Source organism: Eleutherodactylus coqui, chromosome 1 (genome assembly GCF_035609145.1).
Source record: "Eleutherodactylus coqui strain aEleCoq1 chromosome 1, aEleCoq1.hap1, whole genome shotgun sequence".
Lineage (NCBI taxonomy): Eukaryota > Metazoa > Chordata > Amphibia > Anura > Eleutherodactylidae > Eleutherodactylus > Eleutherodactylus coqui.
This window is the reverse complement of record NC_089837.1, coordinates 387,984,914-388,010,995: the sequence shown is the minus strand read 5'-3', so window position 1 is coordinate 388,010,995 and position 26,082 is coordinate 387,984,914. Positions and strand designations below refer to the sequence as shown.

Sequence of the window (26,082 nt, the reverse complement as noted above, 5' to 3'; positions counted from 1 at the left end):
CCATCCTGGCATTGTGGGGGAGGGGTGGGCTGCCCACTAGTTTTACTGCAGCAGGAAGTCCGCAGCGTTGCTGCTACCTGTGAACAAGTCCTGAGAAAGTCTGCACCCCTCCCCCCCTAGGCAGCCCCATAGGCCACACCCACGACCACGCCCACCGTGGGACGCCCTGGCCCTGCCCAGGGCTCGGTCACGGGACCCTCGGAACACTCTGGACGTTCTATAATCTCAATATCTACAAACAATTGCCAATAAAGTTTGGAGCCGTCTCCTAGCGCAGTCTGGACGGCTGCAGGAACCCCATAGAGGCGGCTCTTCCGCAGCGCAAACACATTATTATCTCGTGTCCTCGCACAAGGGCCATCTTGGGTGCGGCCAGTACGTAGAGTTCAGTACAAACTGGTCTCCGGAAAGATGGCGGCCGCTGTGTTTGCGCCTCCCCCAGCGCCGCGGCCATCCGCCTGGTAAACAGGCTGAGTCTTGTGATGCCGTGACGTCACTTCATCTGACTTGTACCGGGCTGTGCGCGTCTGCTGCTCCGTGCAGAGGGAGGACGAGTCACCATGAGCGGCCTCACGACACTTGGGGAAGCGGCGCTTGGGCTGGTGCTGCTGCTCGGTAAGTGCGGCCTCGCCACGGCCGGGGTGTTCTTGTAGTAGTGGAAGCGGAGCAGCCCGGGATGTCGGCCATTGTCCTCCCCTCCGTCGTTGCGGACTGCACGTAGGCATCCTACTGGCTGGTAACAGGGAGCACTAGCTTGCTTGCAGTAGTAGCCGGGAGGATTAAGGCCAAGGATGAGTGTGAATGTTGTGGGCTCAAGTTCTAAAATCTGCCATTTACAACATGGAGACGGTACCAGAACCAAGCTGACTGCATGGATATGGTACCAGTAGTAAGCCTCCTAAGAATTAGACTAGAGGTTTCTGACCATGCCGGGTGGTACGGCCATCTTGCCCTGAGTTCAGTGGGGTGGTGGTGCAGCTTGGCGGTTACCACAGAGTGCCAAAATAATCCGAGCTGGGTGGGTGACAACACGTTGCCAGTGTTGCCGTGTGACCGTTCGTTTCAGTAGCGGTGAGAATGGGCGGCCATGCGGCGATATCTGGTCATGTGATCACGGTTGTGGGCAAGAACTGCCATGTGAGCTCAATGAGTCCGCTGTCTGGGTAGAGAAAAAAGTAGTCAAAAACATCAACTGTAGTATAAAGATGTATTAACCCCTTCCTGGTGTGTCTGTATATAGCGGGTGCAGGGGTCACGTCCCCGTAGGCATGCGGGTGCTGCCATGTTTGGTAGCTGACCTCTGCTGGTAACTGATCAGCAGTCATGGCTGGTCACCCTGTTAAATGCCTCTGTCCATTCTGAAAGCTGTATTTAAATGCCCAGACCGGCTCATGGCTCCCGCACCGGAGCGCTCGGCGGATGGAGGATGGTCACTGGAATCCGTGTAAACGGCGGCAGTGACTCCACAACAAATGGCTTGTTTGTCGTTCAGTTTCTGTAGACTTTCTGTGAGCGATGGCCGGGCTCCTGGGGACAGAGGTGGTGCTGAGTGGTCACTGGGACGCCCGCTGCACCCAGTGGGTATTCTGTGTAAAAGGGCCTTTATGCCAGATTCAAACGAGCGCGCATAAATATACAGTTTTTGCTGACTGAACATTGCTATTTTTTTGCACAAATCCGTGTTTCACACTTGTGCATTCGCATTGACTTCTATGGCGCGTGCTGCGTTGTACCGCCTTCAGTGAGGACAGAATAAAGTACATGACTTCTATCGCCGGCAGTTACCGAACTAGTGTGAACCCCCTGCGTGGGATTCACGGGCAGACTTCACTACACATCGTACCCTCCACAGTGAGGGCAATGCCCAAATATCAGCGCCTGTGCCCTGTGTAATAGTCTTGTACCCTCTGATGGGGTCAGTTGTAGAGCTGGTCCTCCCCCTCCGTGGACACAGCCACACCCGGTCTGCTCCCGGGACTCTGCTGGCGCTGCACTCCAGCGCATGTACAGTGATGTTCGTCTCTTCATTGGTTACATCTGCTATGGAGGCCACGTTCGGGGTGTTTTGGCGTCTTTCTGTTGAGATGCCCAGAGTTTGCGTGTAAATGTAACACGGTATCTTCAATGGGTTAATTTACAGGAGTAAGTTTCTGCTGGTACAGATGGGACATGCGGCCATTTTTCATTCTTGTACCTTTTTTGGGGGGCAGTTCTGTTCAAGAATTGCCCATTTCCTGTGCGAGTCAAAATAATCGCATCATGCGAGTGTGCTGTTTTTTTCATTTTTTAATTTATTTTCTTTCTATTTTTACTGTTGGAATGTGATTTTCACACATGTGAAAAACGCATCTTAAAACTGCGCGTACAGAAAAGCGTTTTTTTCCCCCTGCAGAACACATCACAATTGTGTATTTATGGGTGTGATGTCGGGCTGGCTTTCTCAGCTCTATAATGCACTCGCCCGTGTAAATGGCCCCTCGGACGGCAGTATCTGGTCAGTATTTGGAAGCCAAAACAGGAAGTGGAGAGCGCAGAGAGGGCATGATGGGAAGAGCTGTACCTCTTCCGAATACCGCGGTGTGAAAGGGGCCGTAGGGTAGTGGCTTAAGAATAGTCAAAGGAGATTTTCCTGCCAATCCCTGCTATGTACTAACCTCCATACAATGGGCACTACGGGCAGCAGTTACAGCTGGTCGCCACGCACTGAGAGCAGCTGTATGGGACCAAGTGGTTGGGAAATGAGGGCGACCGGAGCAGCAGGGCCGAGGACAACTTCTTTTAAAGGTATTTTCTTCAAAATTGTTGGCTATTAAAGAACATCACAGAACTTGTCTCCCACAATGCCCGCTGCGCCCCTACTGCCGCGCCAGTCTGTCTTACATTGCTGCAGCTAACGTCCTGGCCTGATATGGTCATGCCCTGTAGCTAGGCTGGAGGCTGTATAGAGGACCTCTGGGGCCCGGAGACCCAGTGACATCATGTGATAGTGCCTGCAACGATTAATGTTTGAGACTGGATGAGGAAAACAAATGGCACCTGAGGAGATCCCCAGCAGTTTGTCTTGGGTCATCTTTGGGCATGCAGTGGGCAGATGGCCCCTTGTTGCAGAGCTCCTATAGAGCTACATTCCCCCACCCTATAAAATGGTCTTGAGTAGATTTTCCTTTAAAGGGGTTGTCTGCCAAAAAAATTAAAAACCCCGACTCGCCTGCCCATAGTACAGCTGATGGCTGTATGATCACTGGGATTGGACTGCTGGACCCCCCAGGGGATTATGAGACGCCCATGCATGACCACCACTCTGTGGAGCTAGTGGAGATAGCAGAGCCCATCACTAGCTTATCTCCATAGAAGTGAATGGAGCGGTGCTGACACATTGCTGCACCGTTCTCATTATCCCTGGGGTCCCAGGATCAGTCATCGACCACATACCCTGTGGTTGCGTGAAATTTTTGGTGGGATACCCCCTTTAAGGGACACTGCCTCCTTCCCACGGTGTGTGCTTCACGCTGTGTAGAAGCTGCAGGGATCCGGTTCGGTCGCTCCGACTCCAAGGTGTCTGCGTTCTCTATGGGAGCCTCTCTGTATGAGCGGCAATACTGTTTGTAGAACGCCATCCAGGCCGGCGCTGCACACGCTCACAGGACAGCGTGGAGTTAGTGTGGCTCTTCCTCCTTCTGCTGGTGACTGCTTCCTTATTGCCCTTGCATCTCCCTGTCACACAACAACCAGTTACGTAACATTCAGCTTTGTTTTCCTCATGTTATAAACCGGTTTCCCCGGAGGATTGGCGTGGTGACGGAGGACCTGCCAGCAAAGAATGATCCCGCAAGTAAAGATTAGGTGTTGTGTGTCCTGTAATAAGCTGAAATACTTCAGTAGTGCAGTATACAGCTCTCCTGTGGATGCTGGCCGTACTCCCTGGATACTGAAGCAGGGCCGTCCTGAGGAAGGAGCTGCATCCTGCATTTAAGTATAGTGTATCTCTAGTTGATGGGGGTTTTTGAACCCAGAACCCCTCCTGTTACATTCTGTCCTCATGTAGGAGCCGGAGAAGCACTGCTGTTACGCCTCGTTCACATCCGTTTTTGGTTCCCTGGAAGCTCTCGCTGTGTGCACTGAGCTTCCCATAGGACTCCATTAGTCAGAGGCCAAAGAGGGTCCTGGTATGGGATGGAGATGGTATAGGTCAGTTAGAGCTGGGGATATGGTGAAAAAAGGAAGATGTTATGTGGCATGTATTTCCCACTGCATATGGGGTCTTCTGCGTTTAAGAAGGGACCGGACCAGTCCGAAACCAGACGTTCGTTGTCCGAAAATAAAGATTTTTGTTCCTCACCTCAGTGACTGTGGGGTTGGTACAGCAACGCCTGCTGATGACCGGATTTTGTCCACTTGTACTATTTGTACCCCACTGTATGGTGTATGTCACGGGCAACTATTAAAGGTAGAACGCCATGACCCATCTGTTACATGGATGCCGTTGTAGCCCATGGGTGACTGATGACTAAGGCGGGTGCGTTATTTGCCCAAGAATCTTGGAATAATGAGCATGTTCTCTGCAATTGTGCCAAGCTCTCACAACCGCAATTAGCTGCGCATATCTCTCGCAAACGAATATGTAGCAAGTATGCAATGACATGCGTACTCGCTGCGTGCCGCCAATCCCCATACACTATCTTGGCATGTATGCTCGAGTAATGCGTGCCAAGATGAAACCTGCTGTGAGGTTTTTCACGCTTATTGTGTGAGCCGCACAATTGAAGTCAATGAGATATTGATACTGTCTAGTGAGCATACGCTCGTGAGGGAGATCTAACATTGTGAACAAGCCCTAAGGCGCCAGATCATAAGGTTAACCTCTTACTGACTGCCCATATGCCTTTTGATGGTGGCAGTGAGGGGCTTTATTTTGATGCTGCCAAATATGTGTTAAATGCGCATATTACATGCATATTTATTGCATATTACGTGTGTTAAAAAAAAACTAACAAAAAACCTGCATATAATTCGCAGACAACACACGTGGTGAGCCCTAAGACTGATAATGCATCATAATGCACAGTGTGCAGATGGTACAGCCATCTTTCTTACTCCAGGCTCAGAGGGTCACTTGAAGGCTTCCTAGAAATACTGATCAACTAGAACATATTTTCCAGGGAGGAATGGTCAAAAATTCCTCAGTTCAGTCTGAAGTGGCATTAAATGGCCTCAAACTCATGTATATATGAATGTATAGATAGTTTTTCTGGTTGGTCAATAAATGTATCCCCTCTAATACTTTGCATTTCTCATTGTTAAATATTCTTGTATAAAAATGACAGTCCTACATCTGGGCAAGAAAAATGAAAAAAAGCACATACAGAATGTGAGAAATTGGGCTAAGCAGCAGTACATGTGAAAAAGATCTTGGTATACTAATAGATCATAGACTGAACATGAGTCAACAATATGATGCAGCAGCCAAAAAGGCAAACACAATTCTGGGATGTATCAAGAGAAGCATAGTCTAGATCATGTGGGGTAATTCTCCCCCTCTACTCTCCAGTAGTCAGACCTCATCTGCAGTACTGTGTCCAGTTCTGGACACCCCACTTTAAAAAAAGACAGAAAAAAAATTGGAGAAGAGTTGAGCCGCCTGCACACGGGTGGATTTGCATTGCGGAATCCGGGGCTGGCATCTGCCCCCGGGTTTCGTAGCAAATATTGTTCTAAGCATGTTATGGAAAAGTGATTCTTCCTACACACGAGCGGAAATTGATTGCGATCTCCGCATTGTGGAGAGAAAAAAAAATCGCAGTATGCTACCATTTCATGGTCCTAATTAGCAATACGTAATGTAGTACAAGTCTTACTTGCAGCTACAGGAGACATTTGGTGGAAGTGACTTCTGCCAGAAGCCTACAGGTTATTATATTACTTAGTCTCCCTCCACTATAGACTGTGGATTTGCGCTGAAGCGTCTGACCGGGGCTGTGGCGTCGGGAAGCCAAAACTCCAACTTCTCTTTTTACAGGCTCCGACCCCCTTCATATGACTCATGTTTAAGTGATACACTTACTGTGTTAAAGCGGTAACCTGCGGCTTTTCATCACCATTATGATGAAATCATCCAGCTACTTCCTAGCTACCAATGTTTTAGATAAATAGAACATGTATAGGATATCCCCAAACTTCACTACAGTCCTAAGAAAGAAAATATGCCACAAATGTGTATGTATATAATAATAGATATAGCGTATGTGTATATACGCACACGCCTGAGTTAGTGCATTTCTACCGTCACCATCTACACCAAAATTGCCCCTGACACAGATGTGAACAGTCTTGCTTAGATTGTTATCCAAGTCACCATTCTAAGCAGTTAGACCACATTTTGTCAGTAATCATGGTGATTCCATGGGGTTCACTTCTTTTTTTTTTTTTTGCATCGCTGCATTGATTACCCTGTTTCCCCGAAAATAAGATGCGTTTTATATTAATTTTTGCTCCCAAATATACGCTATGTCTTATTTTCAGGGGGTGTCTTATTTCGCCACGGCAAATCCGTCTGTGGCTGCTAATCCCTCAATTGGCCAGCTTTGGGGCCGAAATTTATCAGAAATCTCGTCCACATGGGACAGAAAATCTGTCACGGCAAAGCTGGGAGAAGCCGGTGTTGTGGTGCGGATTCACCGGCCACAGAAATGGAAAAGCGTGCAGCCAGGTCGCTTCAAAACAAGCGGCTGAGTGCCGTGGGTTTTGACGCAGCGCTTTCCCGGCGGAAATCTCGCTGTTTATCGCTGTGGCCAAACTGCGAGATTTCTGCTGGAAATACGCTCTGTGAGAACCCAGCCTTAAGAATCACACACAGGTTGCCTGACTCACACACAGAGCCATAAAAAAATAAGGGCTGTAAAGTAATGTACCTGTCTGCAGACAGAAGTTCCTGTACCACTTGTAAGCAGGGATGGTATTGCAGCTTCCGGCCACCAGGGGGAGCTCATCACAGCAGACATGTACAGCAGGAACAGAATGTACAGTGTGGACTTTTCCAGCCAGCAAGGGGAGCTAACGAGCATACTCGTACAGCACAGCAGGGACAGGATAACAGCAGACTGTCTGCAGATCTACATATACATCTGGAGGTAGGAGACAACAGGGATGGCAGCAGGGGACAGGCCTCTTGACTTGCCTGCACACTTTACTATGCCTTACTATTGTGGGGTGCCTTATATTTGGGACTTCTGCAAATTTCAGGGGGTGTCTTATTTTCGGGGAAACGCGGTAGTAAGATTTAACAGCCTGTTCACATATAATGCAGGGGAAGCATTCCCTCATTCTTACTGAATGAGCACAGCGAAGCTTACTCCCATATCCTGAAACCTAGTTTTGTTCAAAAACTTCCTTAGCCTGCGGCAGTAAACTGGCAGGATTCATACTCGCCCTTTCACAGTCCCCACTGTCTTTACTTCCTGGTGCAGGGAACTGACAATAACATCCCTGACAAAAGGGCCATGTGACCACTGCAGCCATCATGGCTTCCTTCAGCTGGTGAGTAGCTGCTCATGTCACCCAGTGTTGGGTCAGCATTCCCCTCCAGAAAGCGAAGTTCAGCTAGAACCGGAGAGCCAGCATTGGTGGGGGAGCGTGGAAGGGCGAGTACGACTCCTGTGACTTTACTGCCATAGGCTGAAGACGGTTTTGAGAAATACTGTTTCCAGATAACCCTTATAAAACCAACCCTTCTTCCACAATTAGAACTGAGCCTTGAAGTCACATTTCTGGCTGACCCGTTAGGGTCAGTTCACAGCAGCAAATCCACTGTGAATTTGCAGCATATTTTGATTTAAAACCCCTTCTAACTTGCCTCGGCATGTAAAACGCTGAAATCCGCACTGAAAATCTGCGCATAAATTGACATTCTGCAACCTGAAAATTCGCACAGATTTCGTGAGGACTTTGTCCGCAGCGACTGGATGAGCGGTTTAAAATATCATCCGTTTTGCGGCTACTATAAATGCTGCAGCTTTTCAGCGTGTAAACTGCACAGTGCGTCCACCCCGTGTGAACACCGCCTTACTGGAGGGTCTGTTCAGAACTATCAGGTTGCAATTATTGGAATTTTTTTTCTGCTTTCCCATTCCAAGCCCCCTACATCTGCCTTATAAGGGTCTTTAAACTTCGGGAAAATAGGAAGACTGGAGGCCCTTTTACACAAACAATTACCATTCAAAATATCATTGGATCAGGCAAATTTGAACAGAAATGGTACAATGTAAACCCGGCCAATGATTGAATGACCAACAAGAATTTGTTTGCTTCTCATTCGTCCTGCAAACTGTTTATTGCTCCATGTAAAAGGATTGTAATCCCTGGAGTGTATGAAATCGCTCCAACCCTCATTGACTTACCTTGTACATGGCGGCACAAGCCCTCGGACATTGTTATATCACGCCACCTCATATACAGCAGCACAGTGTAATGCCCGTTTACATGAATGGTGATCATGTACAAACTTGTTCAAATGAATGAAACTGAATGATCATTCAGTTTAAACACGGGCAAACAAGCCTAACTATTCTCGCTTGTCATTCATTTAGCTGGCATAAAAAGTAGTGCTGGTTCGGATACTTATCATGCCATTTAAACCTTGATCAGTGTGTTCCACATAGGAACAATCTAAACACGCTGCCCGAGTGCCAACGAGCTGGTGAACGAGCTTTTAATTCAAAGAAAAAAAAAATTGTAATGGGCCGAGAATGTGTAAATACTTCTGGGGACGTGTAAGTGAAGCTGGAGTTGAGTTCCTGGGATGTATATTGGACCTGCAGGGATGCAATCAGCAAGTAACACTAAACTTTTGGATTTCCCCTTTTTATTCCTTAGGTATTTTCCAGTCCGGCTGCTCTCTAAGATTTGAGGTGAAAGATGAGAGTAACAAAACCTGTATATTGGCGGACCTCTCCGTTTACTTCACCGTTGACTATAAGATGGCTGACACAAAGGTAAGGTCTCCAGATAGTTTGCCCTTAGCGAGTATGCTCGCTCATCTCTAGTTAGAATGTCCCATCTAGTTGTATAGCACGGTTTCTGCATCGGCAGTAGAGTACCAATATTTTCATTAATCAAATCTGTAGGACAGCTTCTTGGCGTTTCGTTTGTAGTCTATTGGTGACTGCTCCAATCCACCCAATGGGCTGTTGGTCATTATTAGAATAGTGCTTAAAGGGGTTGTCGTGAGTTAAGGTACACTGATCTCAATGGATGATCTCTAATGGTCCCCCATGCATTAAAATAACAAATCGCCAGTTATTTACCTCTCCTTACTGCCGACTCCAGTCTCAGCTATCTATTTACATGCAGCTGTCACACCCTGTAAACCTGCTGCAGCAGCCAATGACAGCGCTCGGCTATGATCGCTGAGCACTGTCATTGGCTGCTACAGGTTCAGCCTGCCAAGTGATGTCACAGGAAGACCAGAGGATGAGCGCTAAGAGGCAAGTTAACTGTTAATTTTATTCTGATGCGTAGGGGACACGTTGACATGGGTTTTCCTTAGCCTTAAAGGGGGGGTTGTCAGTGTTAACAGCCCCACTGGTTATTTAGTTTTGATCATAGGTGCTGTTGTGGGCATAAGAACTTCTATTTACTGTACATTTAGCCCTGTTCAGGGGTGAAAAAATGCATACAGGTTACCCAATGCCGATGCACATCACTCCCCCCCCCCCCCCCCCCCCCCCCCATATGGATTTCAAATTCTCAGTTGGAAAGAATCCCCCCCTGTTGTCTGTACCAGGTTGTGCTTGTGATGCATTGTGTTCTTCACTGTTTGCAGGACAGCCCAAAATATGGGCTGAATGATGTGACCGAGGGTTAGGTATCATTAGTTGGTCAGTAATTGCCTTTTAAATGCTTAACTAATTTTAGTGCAGATGTAAACCCAACCTCACAATAGGTATTTTATCATTAGCTGACCTGAGTATAGGCCGAGTTAATAAGTTTTACCACAAAAAACTGGTAACTTATTGACTAGAGTATATACTAGGTAAATAAATGTTAAACGCAATACTCGCCAGCCAGCGTCTGTGTCTCCGGCATGATGCGCTCCCGGCAGTGTGGCAAGCTGCTTCAGTCTGCTCCCCGCTGTCATCTCCCTGGCTTGGTTTTGAAATCCCCTGCCGTCAGCGCTGTGTGAGGAAGCGCTGTGATTGGATCAAGCACCAGCCAATCGCAGCTGGCACTCGATAAACCAATCACAGCCATTGCACCGTGGACACAGACGCCGGCTAAGAGGTAAGTATTGTGTTATTTTTTTTATTTTTTTTTTTACCTCACTCGAGTGTAAGCCGAGGGGAGCTTTTTCCGCACGTTTATTTGTGCTGAAAAACTCTGCTTATACTCGAGTATATATGGTAATTATATTTGACCTTTGTCATAAGGGAGGATCAATGTTTAAAAAAAATAATAAAAATGGATGTCATTCCTATACAGTTAATACAATATGTTTGTTAAATTCTCTAAATAAATGTGAAAGTCCACACTTCAATAATATATTGATAGCTTTGTCTGAAAACCATTGTGGTGGTGTACCAAGGCAAAACGTATGAAAATTGTCACTGTCCCAACCCTTCCGGCCCTGATGACTACAGTAGTAGTGGTCAACAATCCATCTGCAGTGGAGTTCTATTTAGTAACATGGCTATGAAGTGCCCAAGCATAATACTTATAACCTTCTTTTTTTTTTCGCCCAGACTGGAAAAAGCAATTTTACCCTACCGAACACTGCGGTCCTCGACAACAGCAGCTCTTGTGGTGTGAAGAATGGCTCAGCAGTTCCACTTTTGGCCATTGTGTTTGACTCCGGCAACGTCCTCAGCATGAATTTCACTAAAACTGATACGGATTACAAAGTTGATCAACTAATGTTTACTTACAATCTTTCAAACCCTGTTTTATTCCCTGGTTCAACTGAAAATGGTGAGCAAGATTAGTTTTGGCAGTGATGAACGTATATGAATAGGTTTGAAAGGGATTTTTGGCATCAGAAAATGACCCATTGTATAAATCCAAGGTTTCATGTTGAAGGGGTTGTCTGGTTACTAGACCGTAGCGCTCAATGTAGTAAAATATCACACTGATCAGACCTTGCCATGCCGACATCACTGGGAGCCGGCGCTGCAGCCCTGTTGTGGTCCCTGTGTCTGCTCTGGTAGCCGGCGCTGCAGCCCCATTGTGGTCCCTGTATCTGTGCTGACAGCCGACATCACTGGGAGCCGGAGCTGCAGCCCCATTGTGGTCGGCTGTCAGCGCAGATACAGGGACCACAATGGGGCTGCAGCTCCGGCTCCCAGTGATGTCGGCTGTCAGCGCAGACACAGGGACCACAACGGGGCTGCAGTGCCGGCTTCCAGTGTTGTCGGCTGTCAGCGCAGATACAGGGACAACACTGGAAGCCGGCACTGCAGCCCCGTTGTGGTCCCTGTGTCTGCGCTGACAGCCGACAACACTGGAAGCCGGCACTGCAGCCCCGTTGTGGTCCCTGTGTCTGCGCTGACAGCCGACAACACTGGAAGCCGGAACTGCAGCCCCGTTGTGGTCCCTTTGTCTGCTCTGGGAGCTAGCGCTGCAGCCCCATTGTGGTCCCTGTATCTGCGCTGACAGCTGACATCACTGGGAGCCGGAGCTGCAGCCCCGTTGTGGTCCCTGTGTCTGCGCTGACAGCTGACAACACTGGAAGCCGGAACTGCAGCCCCGTTGTGGTCCCTTTGTCTGCTCTGGGAGCTGGCGCTGCAGCCCCATTGTGGTCCCTGTATCTGCGCTGACAGCCGACATCACTGCGAGCCGGAGCTGCAGCCCCATTGTGGTCCCTGTGTCTGCGCTGACAGCCGACAACACTGGAAGCCGGCACTGCAGCCCCGTTGTGGTCCCTGTGTCTGCTCTGGGAGCTGGCGCTGCAGCCCCATTGTGGTCCCTGTATCTGTGCTGACATCACTGGGAGCCGGAGCTGCAGCCCCGTTGTGGTCCCTGTGTCTGCGCTGACAGCCGACAACACTGGAAGCTGGCACTGCAGCCCCGTTGTGGTCCCTGTGTCTGCTCTGGGAGCTGGCACTGCAGCCCCATTGTGGTCCCTGTATCTGTGCTGACAGCTGACATCACTGGGAGCCGGAGCTGCAGCCCCGTTGTGGTCCCTGTGTCTGCGCTGACAGCTGACCTCACTGGAAGTCTGGTGACTGCTGCATAATCCCCTCTCGTTCTCCTGTCATTGGTGCGCACATCCTGGGCACCATGATGCTAGGAGAGCCAAATGATGCTGCTGCAGTCACCTGACATCTGGGGACGTCAGCTGTCACCACAGACACCAAGACCACTGCAATGCTGGATCCTGATTGCGGAGGAGTGGTAAGTACCGTTCAGTTTATTTTACTACAGTCAGTTATTGAAGGGATATTGTCAATTTACCTTGCAACCCCTTTTGACGATTGCTATCCATTTAGAGGTAAATAAATATTCATAGTAAAGGATCCACCATTCAAAAGAGCTGATTGTTACAGCTCACCTCCTTCCCCTCCCTGCACAATGACTTCTGCACATGCCTGGATCATTCTCCCATAGAGGTTGCTCATCTCCAGTCCTTTGTTTCCTATGCTGTGAAGCACATCTAGATGCTGTTGCCAGAAGCTCAGGCAAGATGGCCGCCCGCATAGTCACGTACAAACAATGGGAAAATAAACACTATAATGATGGAATATTTTTCGCCATCTGGTTCTAACTGGTAAAAATGTAGGCGATAAATTTCCTCTAGTTACTTGTTGTATTCTTTATATTCCAGGTACCAAGCAAGTGGCATCAAGCAATACGGAAATGTCTGCTCACACTAACAAATACTACCAGTGTTCCAACCCGCACCTCATCAGAATGGGAAATGCAAATGTAACATTTCATAATGTGAAGCTGGAAGCTTATTTAAATGGCAACAATTACAGCAAAGATGGTATGAGAGGCTCAGATTACGGTTACTGCTAGTTGCCAGACCCTTATTGTGTGGATGACCTCAGCTTGGCAAGGCTTATGTTAAAGAGTTTGTCACGGATGCAGAACTTTCTGTAAGGCGTAGGGCAGCTGTTACATAAGTGTCGTCCTGCCCTGCGCAGGTTCCCGCTGGGCCTGAATATGCTCATATGTAGTGTCCTCAGATGTCGGAGGCCTCTGTGGCTTCACAAGGTGTTGGAGTGCTTGGTTTCATCACACTATTTAATGAGATCTGTCGCCTCTCCTGACATGTCTGTCTTAGTAAATACTTCTACTCCCCATAACATAGCAGTTCTGGAGCATCTTTTATTGGCAGTATATTGTACAATTCTCTGCTGTTCCCCCTGAAAGGGTATGAATAAACTGCCAACTGGGCGTTACCAATGTGGCATGCCCTGCACGGTCCGATATGGCGAGGCCAGTGCGGGCTATATACAGGCACTGCCTGGTGATACGGGGATTAGTACCCAGTTTTATGCTCTAGTATGCACTCTTCCTCTTCCAGGAGAAATGACAGGAACGACACAACATGCTGTATAAAGATGCTCCGGAGTTCTTCTATGGTAATAGCCATGTTTGGAGAGCTGGTGGGGCCTTTTAAATGTGACTGTTTCCTTTCAGCGTAGATGGCTATTACTACAACACTTTGCGTGCTGCTCGCCATAGCTGGGACATGTGGTGTTGGGGCTTCTCCCATTGGTCCACTGCATGGCCGTCACTTACATTACATAGACTCTTCAATGTCCAGCTTTTTCTTCCGTGCTAGGAAAAATGACTGACATTGCGGAGTAGTAATGGATCCCTGTATTTACCCTGCTCATCGGGTAAAGTTCACGCTGAATTCCTGAACGTCTCTATACTGTTTGAAAGTTGGTCAAGTCTTTTTGTTTCTGGCTCTGTGTAACCTGAATGTGTCATTAATTCAAGCATGTTGTATATATCTTTACAGTTGATGTATGCAAAGAAGATGTTACACCTACTGTCACTCCTACTGTCGCACCCACTACGCCACCAGTTAACCCCAAAACGCCTGACACTGGAAATTATAGAGTTAATGGAACCTCAGGTGCAGCCTGTATATTGGCCAAGATGGGTTTGCAGCTAAATATCACCTACAAGAAAAAGGACGGCAAGGTTTGTGTATTCTTTTTTTCAAGTGGGGTCTTGTTTTGCCCTTTTGAGGGGATTAGTTGGTTTTACATTAACCTTGAACTGTGGATATGATTTATTTGTTACCCTTCCGTGGACGTGGGGTCGCGCACACCTATATATTGGGGTAAGCGTAAGCTACTGAGCCAGTTGGTTGTGGGGAAATACGCAATCCTCGGAAATATCTAGATTGAGCAGGGGGTCTGCGTAAAAACTCCACGTCCACAATTAAAGGTTAATGATCCTCCTACATGGGACGAGCTGTTCGAAAAACGATGCCCGACACTCGTCCTGGTGATGGTTGCTCCAGCGCTGTTACACAAGAGCGAGTATCGCTGGCATTGCTCATAGCGCTGCCGGCATGGAAGTTGGTTGGCTGGAGAGCGTTCTCCCCACCCGCCTCCGTTCAAGGTAAGCAGACAGTCGCTCAAATAGCTGTTTACACAGAATGTCGTGTCGTTCAGGTTTCTGCATGCAGAAACGGACCTATTCAATCGCTGCATGTGCATTTACATGGGACGATTATTGGACACATTCCCTCTGGAGCATGGGATTTTGAACGATAATCGCCCGTGTAAAAGGGCTGTTAGTGTTGTCTGCCTTATGTTAGGGCTTAGTGTGTGTGCATGTTTTCATTAGAGACATGGGAATAAATACACTTCTATTCCATTGCAAAGATTGGGCGTTGCTGAAGCCTTCTTGTGCAGTCCTCGTTGTATTGGACAGAGACCACTTCCCATCTGACTCCAGCTTGATCCCTAGATCTGTGGGGACCTCTGTCATTTTACAACAGTTGAATCAAAAGTTTATCATTTTAAAGGGGTACTAACTTTTCAGACAACTTCTGCTCATCTACTAGCTTGTGCAAGTCTCTAATATACTTGCACTAAAAATGTTGCTTTACCACTGTAAATCTCCTTTGAAGTAGCTGCCACTAGGGGTCTCCCTTCCAGCTTCTCTGCAATCCACCCTGTCAAAAGAAGGTTTCTACACCAACATAGAATGGTAGAGTTGGAAGGGACCTCCAGGGTCATCGGGTCCGCTCCGTGCAGGATTCACTAAATCATCCCAGACAATTGAACCTTTTTTTTTTTTCTCCTGTAAGGCTGGGCTCCCACCGGACGGAAATCTCGCAGCTAGGTTGCACCGAAAAGCCACTAGTTTCTACATGAGAGCCGCAGCCGAGCGGTTCCGCCGTTATTTCGTTGCAGCATTCTCTCCCCATAGAGAGGAGTGCGGCTGCAACGGAAAAAAAATTGACATGCTGCGGCTGTCAATTCGCGCCGCATTTCTGGTTCCACCTAGCTTTGCTGCGACAGATTGTCTGCCCCGTGTGGACAAGATTTTTGCATAATCTCATGCACATGGCTGGCTAATCCCGGGATTAGGAGCCACGGGCGGATTTGCCGCACAGAATTTCTGTGGCAAATCCGTCCCGTGTGAACCCAGCCTAAGAGCAGTGAGACTAGAGAGCTTTTTGCCCGAGGGCATAGTGATTGCGAACTCATTAAAAGAGTTTAGGAGGGGCCTGCATGCCTTTTTGTGAGTGTAATACATGCTATAGCCACTGATTACTTCAGAAGGGTCGGTGATCCAGGGATTATTTTTCCAAGACTGGAGGAATTTTTTTTTCTTAAAATGTGGAAAATTGGCTTCTAGCTCATTGAGCCTTATTTATTTAATTATTTTTTTTAAATATATAAACCTTTTTCTTAACATTGGCGGCTAATCATGTTGTAAGGCTAAAAGAAGCCCTACGTCCATCCAGTTTCTATGCAATAGAGGTGTGTGCTAAATTTAACATGTCTGGAGAGATGACAGATTCTTTATAACATAAGTCCATTCATGCACTCGCAGTGTCTTTACACCAATTGTCCCCTTCTATCCCATGCAATGCAAAGAAAGAGGAAAAACAAAACCCTACTTATTTGGGACCATTCCATGCAATTGTTGCAAGCATCACAATGTCTGCATTTGCCTGCAGTGGTTGTGTATACCATTTGGAGAGGTAGGAGGATTTGGTGCCAGTAGTGGCTCCTGTCCTGGTTCTTCATGTGAATTCAGAGTACAAATGGAGCCATTCTATAAATTGGCGCATGTATAATGAAAATCTTGACGTCCAGGGTTAAGCTTTAAATCTGAAAAAGTTCCATTGTCCGGTAAATGTAACACTTGTGCTTTTTGCAAGGATTAATTTATTGTGCGTTTTACACTTTTTGAGAATCTGCTGCGTTGCACGGTGGCTGAGAATAAGAATTTTATCTAATTTTTTTTTTCTTCTGCAGGAAGCTTCTTTCAGGTTTAATATTGATCCCAAGCTAGTCACTGTGAGTGGAAGCTGCTCTAACACTTCTGCGCTCCTGCGGCTTTCATCAGATAACCTGGCCCTCCTGTTTACCTTCACACTGGTAAGCCTATGGTTACGTTTGCAAGTAGCTCATATGGTGCGGGATGCCCTACCAAAAGTCAGCAACAGACTACATTCCCATGAAGCTAAAATTTTCAGCATGCCTGTTCTGTGGTGGATTTCTTCTGGATTTGCTGCAGGTTTCGCACATTGCAGATCTCAGCCTTCAGATAGCAACACAATCCACTTGTAAGCATATGTTCACATGTGGTGCGTATGGTGCGTATTTGCCACAGCTGAGTTTGCATTTAGAAAATCGCAGCCTATTGTAGTACAGTCATGATATTGGAAAAATCTCCTCGCACTGTGAAATCCACTACATAAACTGACCTGCGGTGTGGATTTTAAATCTCCAGTATGTTAATCTATACTGCAGAATCTCCACCCCACCCCCCACCCCCCCACGCCTAATAAGAGGGGGTGAAATGTGGCAAATCTGCACTAAAATCCACTTCTAATGTATGCAGATTTTGATACAGATCCATTGCAAATGGTCTGTTCTGTGGACCTACCCTTACATTTGCCGTTTATGTAGCAGGAAATACTGCGTGCACACATAGTGGGGCATCTTCCAACATCTGCGCACACACACAGGACGTACAAGTACTAGCGAGCGCTGGGGTTTTCTCACACCAACTCCTTTCTGTTTTTCAGAACACCACAGCAAACAAATTTTACCTTGGCCGTGTCTCCCTGAACACAAGTGTCCCAGATGCAGCAGGTAATTTACTGTCAGTGATTCTGTTTGTCAGGGTTGAACAGTCTTGGGGTATATTTACACATTGCAGAAGTGCTGGAGGTTTTCTGTACATCTCAAGAATTCTCATCCACTTGATTTGGGGACAAATGCCCAGCGTCAATTGCCCTGTGGCCTGGATTATACAGTCAGGGTCATCATTGACACCCTTGGGGGTTTAATATATTCATAAGTAATTGAATATGTACTAACTTTGTATCCTTTAGATTTTAATGTGATTGTTCTCAGTAAGAGAAACCAAGTAGTCTTGTAGGTATGATACCATTTAATAGCCAACAAAAATACATGATGGTAATGTTAGCTTTGGAACCAACGCAGGGTTCTTCCATAGGGTCAAATGAAATGGATCCAAAGAGGCATGCATATTTATACACACATACTTATGACAAGCCAAAAACATGATGTGATTAATTTGCAGTTACAACAGGAATCCAAACCTATTTAAATAGTCACTGATAAGGATGTGAAGGTTTTTGTGGTCCCTAAAATAGTGTTAGGGGGTCACCAGGCCAGCAGTGTATTTTTGTAGCCATCGGAGCTTCTTGCATCTGTCTGCTGGTAGTTTCTTCCACTGCCATTCTCTACAGCTCTTGGATTTTGGGATTTCTTTTCCTAATGATAAGATTTCGGCTCTCTCAAATGACCTTCAATGGCATTGTGATCAGGACTCATTGCTGGCTAGTTCAAAACAAGTTGTTTTTTTGTTTTTTTTCCCCTTAAGCATTCTTGAGTACTTTTGCCATAGAGCTCTGGTTTGAGTTAATCTAGACAAACTAGCTCTGTTCTGCACGAGAAGGACCTTACAGTTTGTAGAACAAGCTGTGTTTGTCTAAAAGTCCCAAAGGTATGGGGACACCTCAATAAATGGAAAACGGTGGATGGGAATGCCAGTCTGTGTGGCATGTTGGGGAGGGGGGCATATCTGAGAGGGGCAGTGTCCAATATGGATGCAATTTTGAAGTCTGCCATTTTGGACCAAGTCGATATTTGCAAATGGGTTGTGGTGCATGTCACACATGTATCTAATAGAGATTTTGACGAAGATTTCATATCTGTGCTTAAATGTCATGTAGCTTTCATACCTGCCAAAGTGTAACAATTTTTCCGTGACATGGAACATGATTACCATCCACTAAAGGATATGCTTGATGTGCTCCTCATTGTTTTGAAACATCAAGGCTATCCTTGTCTCACATTCATGATGCACTGAGAACACCTTAGTAGAAATGCTTTCACAGGCATCCAGGATCCGCTATTACATGACCACCACACTCTGGATTTTCACTGCGTACACCTTGGACTTGACATCACCACACAGAGTCTAAGGAGGTGACATTTGGCAAGCGCAGGGGCTCCTCCACTGGGCCAAGATGCCTAATCCTCTTGCCCACAAATTGCTGATCCGAAAACTCGCAGACATCACGTCCATAATGTTAGGGAGGGTGCGGTGGTGGGGACGGGGCACCATCCTGCTGGAAGAACACTGGTACTGTGATGGAGACACCTTGCATTGTAACAATTGCAGATACTTGTCAGTAAGGTTACCATTGAAGAATGGGCCAACTATCTTCATGCGCATATAATATTTGAGTGACCTCTTGCATGAGCATTCTTCAGCATCAGGTGACTGGCAGAATTAATAATTGAAAGCTCACTGACTTCCCCTGTAATTTTTATTGCCAAGAGCAACCAATCGCAGCTCAGCATTCGTTTCTTATACTTCTGAGGTAAAATAAAGCTGCACTGTGGGCAACAGCTTTTTATCCTGGACGACTTCCATAAGAGTGCAGTGCTCAGCTCATTGTTGTGGCTCACTCTGTACCAGGACTGCTAAAATCACGGGTATATCTTCTAGTAAAGCGTAAAAGAAAAAAAACACACATTCAGTATGTCACGTATATAATTACCTGTGCAAAAGAAAAATTGGACACCCTTTTATCTTGCATGACAAATGCTATAAAAAATGAAGGCAAAATGCTTTTTATGTTTATTTCAAGAAAGCCGTATGTAGCACTAAGGGCGCTTTCACACTACAGTTTTTATGTTCAGTCTTTTGTGAGCCAAAACCAGGGGTGGAGAGAAGGTATAATGGAAAGATTTGCATGTCTTCCCTATTTTGCACCCAGTCCTGGTTTTAGCTCACAAAAAAACTGAGCCCAAAAATGCAAAAAAACAAGTCCTCGCAGAGCTCCGTTAGTAGGGAAAATAGTTATGGAACTTTGAATGCGGCGATGCATAAAAAATTATTTTTTTTCCAAAAAAGGGTTTTAGTTGAGCAAGTGTCTGTATGTACCCAAAAAATATACTAACTGCAGCTTGCCATGCAAAAAGCAAGCCCTCATACGGCCATGTCAGCAGAAAGATTACGTTTTGGCTTTTGAAAAGTGGAGATGAAAATTCTTTTCCTGCCTTTAGGACCAAAATAGGCAATGTGCTTAATGTGTGAACTGTGTCCTGGCTTCTCATATATTTACTTTTTTGTCTTGTACTCTTCTATATCAACATGAGTTGGTGACACTGGCTTGGATATCTGTACACAACTTCATGGTGCTCTTAATATTCAGAGGTGACCATGTTGACCCCAGCATGTTCATTTATGGTGTGCATCTTCACTACATATTTCTGCTTCTCAAGTTAAGGAGAAAATGTGGATCCCCTCCAAAACTTGCAATGTGTGAACATACCCTTAAGCAAAATAAGGACCTGCATACACTGGCGTTGGGCTCCGTTAACTGTTTTTTGTTTCTCTGTTCCATTAAAGAGAAACAGAATTTTTAAACACTTGTTTCAGTCCCCATTGGTTTCAATGGCTTTATTTTCAAATGAAAAGAAGCAGTAATGGCTTCTACCCACTTGTGGTTTTCTTGTGGGTTTTTTTTTTTTTTTTAGCTGGCTTGCCTGTATCATTACATGTATGTTCTCTGTTTCTGTAGAGCCCAACTTTGTTGTAGATAGCGGCAGCCTCTCCTTCCTAGAGACTGCAACGCACAAGTCCTACAAATGCAACACCAAGGAGACTCTCAAGATTACTGACAAGTTTTCCATGGACACCTACAGTCTTCACGTTCAGGCATTTGATGTAGAAGAGAACAAATTTGGACCTGGTGAGTCAAAGTGAATTTTAGGATATCTATCGTACTTATAAGATTGTAGATTACCATAAACTGATTACTTTCTCCACCCATGTTCTCATACTTGCTGGGTGAACTTTTTTTTTTTTTTTGTTTTCATGTACTAGGCACATCATAGCAATATTTTATGGTGATTGCTATGGGGACCTACACTAAGAAAAAAAAGCCTAATGTTAAAGCAACCCTTAGGTCCTGGAAACACTGGCGTAACTATAAGGGATGCCGTTGCACCTGGACCCAGGAGCCTTAGGGGCCCATAAGGTCATTGTTGTCCTTATAGGAAGCCCAGCACTATGAATAAAGCATTATATTTAGGGGCTCTGTTACAGGTTTTGCATTGGGGCCCATGAGGTTCAAGTTATGCCCCTGCATTAAGGGGGTTAAGAGAAATTAAGGGGGGGGGGGCAAGATAAACTTTTGCACCCGAGCCCATGAGCCTTTAGCTACGCCACTGCCTAGAGAAGCGAGGATGGACGAACTGCTTCTTTGACCAGGTGCACTTTGCATTATTATTAGAGATGAGCGAACGTACTCGGTAAGGCCAATTTGGCAATCGAGCACCACTATTTTCGAGTACTTCACTACTCGGGTGAAAAGATTCGGGGGGGGGGGGGGCGTGGTGGAGCGGGGGGTAGCAGCGTGGAACGGGGGGAGCTCGCTCTCTCCCCCCTCCCCCCCAAATCTTTTCACCCGAGTAGTGAAGTACTCGAAAAAAGCGGTGCTCGATTGCCAAATCGGCCTTACCGAGTACGTTTGCTCATCTCTAATTATTATGCATCAGTAGTCTAAGGCCCTACCTGTTGATGTGACTGGCCGGCGCTTGTCTGTGCAATTATTGAAATCTGGTCAGGAATGACGTGTTTTTTTTGTTTGTTTTTTTTGTTTTGCTTTTTTTAAAATTGTGAATCAGAAAACTTGATTCTGACTTCCATTAAAATCAATGAGTAAAAAAATCGGGTTCTCTAATTTGGCATCCAAAATGTTCTTTGAACACGTGGTAATGATGCTGGCGGCAACCCAGGTTTTAATCGCCATCAAGCTCAGATTCAAACCTAGAACTCCAGCACTGCTTGGCCAACACACCTGTCCTTTCTGCTCAAAATGTAGTGTCAATATTTTAGCAATTTGTTTTGCAAAAATCGTGTCGGGATGATCAGATTTTTGGCAAAAAATCTGCCCAATTTTATTCTTTTACTAATGCACAGTGTGCATGAGGCAGTCAGAGAAGCTGGTGCAGCCACTTTTGTTTCTGGATCGGAGGGTTGTTTTAATATAAAATTCATGTTTAGTGGCCCAGCTGCTTTCCTTGATGTTGCTAGTCACTGTATTTTTACACAGTTTATACTAGCTTAAGGCCATTTACACACCAAGATTATCTTTCAAACGATTGAGGGATTAAAAGTTTTAACAATCTTTTTGCATAAAGTGTTAATGGCCATTAACACTTTATATGCAAAGGAAGATGATAAAGGACCTCCAGGGGCTGTTTGCAGAGCCCAGTATGTGATTAATCGCAAACCCAGCTGTGCACATAGTTGCATTGTTCTTGTCGGGGCTGCCGCATTACAATGAAGAACACAGCATGTGGTCTATTAAGAGACACTTTAAGTTCACCTTTAAAATCATCATTCAGATGAAGCCCGGTGCCTACGTTTACATGTAATGATTATCGCTCATTTGCAGTCGTTTGAATGAATTTTGAGTGATAATCATTACATGTTAATGGGTCTTAACTATCAGCAGGCCTGTGGTTGATGCTATTAGCCATTGTTCCTTAGCTGTGTCTCAAGGCCCATTTACGCAACGATGATAGCTCAAAATTAGTTTTAAACGACAAAAAATGAGCAATAATCGTTACGTGTAAACGTGGGCATTAGGCAATTTTTATTTGAACAATGTTTTTTTTTTTTTTTTTTAAGGTGATCCTAAAACCTATTCATCTACTGGAGATAAAGCAGTTTGCATTTATCTCCAGTAGACCGCAGGCTATTCTCTCCGGTGATCCAGCAGATAACCTTGTATTCTGCCGGCAGCCTCGACTAGAACAATGCAGCTGCTTGCACAGCTGAGTGTGACTACTTACATGCCAGGCTCTGCAAACAGCTCCTGAAGGCCCATTTACATGCAAACGAAGATGATAAAGTGTCACTGGACATTACTGGCCATTAACACTCTATGCAAAAAGAGCGCTAAAACTTTCAATCTTTGAAAGATTATCTTTGCGTGTAAATGGGCCTCTATTGTACATTATCTGATGACTGATCTGTTCACAGCATTGATAAAAGCTGCTCATCATATTTCTAGATTGTGTCAGGTTACTTATGAGATATGGTTCTCTGTCCAATTTACACCCTAAACATTCCACTAACTGAATCCTATAGTGAATGGGCGCTGTGTGGCCATTGCAATCTCGCATGCAGCTATCACAGGCTGGAACAGCGACCCAAGTGGTCTGTTTGACCATAACTAACTTGAAGAATGGAAAGTTGTCTGTAGTAATCATGTGGACTGATGTATTTGCTTTCTCTTGTAGCTGTGGAATGTGCTGACGACCAGAACGGCATGTTGGTTCCCATTGTCGTCGGAGCGGCGCTCGCTGGACTTGTTCTAATTGTGCTGATTGCCTATCTCATCGGCAGGAAGAGAAGTCATGCCGGATATCAAACAATATAATTGTGACGTGTCCCGTAAATGTTACCACTAGCTCAGTCCAGAATTCCAGTGAGCCAACAGTTCTGATTAGGGAGATCCCATTGTGCGGGAAAGATTTCATACAAATTGCTTCATAAAATATTCTGCAGATTTAATGTGAACTACCATTACAAAGCATATACTGACTATGCACTGAGTATCTTCACCAATATCTCTATTGTTTTTCCATGGGAAATGGATCGTTAGGAGAAGCAAAGTTCTTTTTAAACGGCGCAAAAAATGTAAGTGTGAATGCACTACTTCATCATCCAGCTCTTCTTCCTCCTTAACTCTTCATACACAAAGGGAAGCTGTTCATTACTATTACTACATTTACTAAGTATTGCAGATCATCTTGCATTGTGATTTAAAGCTGAATGACTTACATCTATCTAAAGGTAGCAATTGTAGTGTTTTTTGGGGGTTTCGGTGATCATTCTATCTGCCAGCTAGAGCTGGCAGGAAATGCCACGCAGGGCATTAACAATGCACTATCTCAATTCTTTTAAATCTTGTTTGCTGTTCTGGAGGCTCTGCTTTTTCAGGGCTGTTAATTTTCTAAAAAAAACAAAAAAAAATGTAAAAGGAAAATGGATGTTTTTGTTTGTTTAGTTTGAAATCAGATTGGATGATATTTTTCTGCACACGTGTACAGTATAGATATGTAAATGCAGAACGCCTTGCTTGATGCCTGGTTGGGGTTGTACTATTAAATGTTTGCATTGCCTTAACAATGCTAATAAATTTTTTTTCTTTTACGTGTGGTTTCTTAATTCTGTCTTATGGGAATTCTTCATGCACATCTAGAAATATACTCTACTTACTGGAAAACGCTTTTTAAGCGCTGGCTGTGAGTGCCTGGTAACGTTGGGGTTGGAGTGGAAGACGCTGCTCTGAACCCATGTAGTGGCTGGTGCTTGGAATTGAAAGTGCAACTCATTGACAGCAATGGGTGCTGCACTGACCACCTACAAAAGGTCAGAACAGAAGCTTCTGCTCTGATCCCAGTGTAGCACAGCACTAACAGCCGGTGCTGCCTGGGAAAGCTCCCTTTTAAATGGACATAACTTTTCAAACAACTTGTGCTTATGAGAGCAGTTTTGCTAATTATCACACTGGCTGTGTACTTTACCTAAAATAAGGTTTTTGTTTTGAAAAATCACTCTAAAGGTCTGTCTCCTTCCCCCTACTTTGCTGTCCATTGTTTGTTCCATTATAATTGACACTGGATGCTAGGACAGCAGAGCTCATTGAACTGTATGCAAAGAGCAGAAGGGTGGGAGATGGAGAGACTCGTACACACTAACGCAGATCTCCTGTTTCATGTTCACTGCTAAATCTCCCTGTACACTCTTGGAGCCTGTGCTTGTTACACACACAACCTCAAAGAAAGCAAGATCTCTAGTTCTGTGTACAGGCTATAGAGCACTGCACTGCAGCAGGCTCTTCCCATCAATCTTGAGAGTATAGACAATCAAATGTACACTGTGCATTGGGGAAATACAGATGGCAATTTGTTCTGAAAACCCAGGTGTACTTTAAGCAATATTTTTTTTTTTCCCCAGTCGTCTCCACGACAGCACCACTTGAGACGGCCTCCTCCTGGTTGGACAGGAACACACCGAACGTTTAAAAGCTTCCCACCTTCCTCCAGTGTCTTCCTATCCTGCAAGGAGGGAGGATCCCTGAGAAGTGCTGGTGCGGACACCAGCATGAAGAACTCGCCAGGCGTATCTGAGGCAGTGGGTCAGCCTGTTCTCCCTTCCCGACTAGTGGCTCCTGGGATGCCACATGGGGTGGTTCTCCCCGGGCCAGGTTCCTCCTGTGGTGGACATTTGGGGTACAAAGCGGGGGCCTCAGCTCTCCTCCTCCGTTTGCGCAAGACCTCTTCTCTAGCTGCTGGCATAGGACAGGGCGTGGTGCTTGGAGTCCCTTTGCTGGAGGGGGGGCAGTGAGACGTGTCACGTGACCGATGTGATGATGTCATGGCGTTGCTGGCTGTGTGCAGGGGGCGGGGCTTGGTGTGGAGGTGCCAAATTTAAAGAATAAAGGAACCTGAGAGAAGATCTACAGGAACAGGTAAGCCATTGCTATAAGGCTGGCTTGTATTGCTCCAAAGTGACTGCAGCACTGTTACGTGAGTGCTCAAGCACTGGACATCGCTGAATTGCGGGGCCATAAGTAGCCTGTGGGGCAAAAAGTTCATGCAAAATGCATTGTATCGTGTTGGAATATTGCATCCTTATCCACATAAACTTTGTCTGGCGGGGTGATTAAAAAAGACGCTTCTCCCAGAACAAAACTCAAAAAATGCGCGGAACAATGCTGCCAGCCACTTGTGAGAGGCCTCTATGCAAGGCATGCGTAGCCAGGCTGGTTAAAGAGGAATCAGTGGGGTTCCTAGATGTCAGAAAGCTGGTAAGGAGGAGGTGCGGTCAGCTCTGACCTCGCAAATAGTGCCGCCAGCAGGGGCATCCAGGGCTAAGTGCCAGAAAAGGGCAGATGGCCCAGAAGGATATTCAGACTCCGAAAGAAGCTTGATTGGGACAGAGGTGGAAGAACCACCGCTCGAAGAGTCCTCAGATGAAGAGGATTACAAAAAATATCTATTTCATCAGGAGGATTTAGCAGCATTCATTAAATCAGTGAGGGCCACCCTCAAAATGGAGAAACCCAGAGAGCCACATACAATCCAGGATGAGATTTTCAGGGGATTAGGGGAAAGGTGCAGACACACCTCCCCAGTCCATAGTAACATTTCCAAGCTAATCCACAAGGTCACTACTCCAGACTCTTCCTGATAAGAAAACCATGCAGAAAGTCACGCATGATAATCAACTTAAAACCCCTGAACGCCTTTATCAGATATTGGAAGTTCAAGATGGAGTCAATCTCCTTAACAGTGAAGCTGATACCAAAGGGAGCCTATATGGAGT

At 45.9% G+C, this 26,082-nt stretch overlaps 1 protein-coding gene across 1 annotated transcript; it reads left to right on the top strand.

The window, feature by feature from the left end:
• The first annotated feature begins 458 nt into the window (after nt 1–458).
• LAMP1 (lysosomal associated membrane protein 1) lies at nt 459–23,904 on the top strand. The gene is made up of 9 exons (XM_066579677.1): nt 459–615; nt 8,869–8,987; nt 10,734–10,959; nt 12,812–12,973; nt 13,961–14,145; nt 16,446–16,568; nt 17,222–17,288; nt 20,258–20,428; nt 22,989–23,904. The coding sequence occupies exons 1-9, from the start codon at nt 561–563 to the stop codon at nt 23,126–23,128; spliced, it is 1,248 nt and encodes a 415-aa protein (XP_066435774.1). The 5' UTR covers nt 459–560; the 3' UTR covers nt 23,129–23,904.
• Nucleotides 23,905–26,082: the final 2,178 nt, after the last annotated feature.

Bases quoted from the DNA above. Each gene is read 5' to 3' on its own strand.
- LAMP1 (XM_066579677.1), top strand. From the start codon at position 561: ATGAGCGGCCTCACGACACTTGGGGAAGCGGCGCTTGGGCTGGTGCTG. The intron at 616-8,868 runs GTAAGTGCGGCC...TTTATTCCTTAG, and splicing joins TGGGCTGGTGCTGCTGCTCG to GTATTTTCCAGTCCGGCTGC. The intron at 17,289-20,257 runs GTAATTTACTGT...CTGTTTCTGTAG, and splicing joins AAGTGTCCCAGATGCAGCAG to AGCCCAACTTTGTTGTAGAT.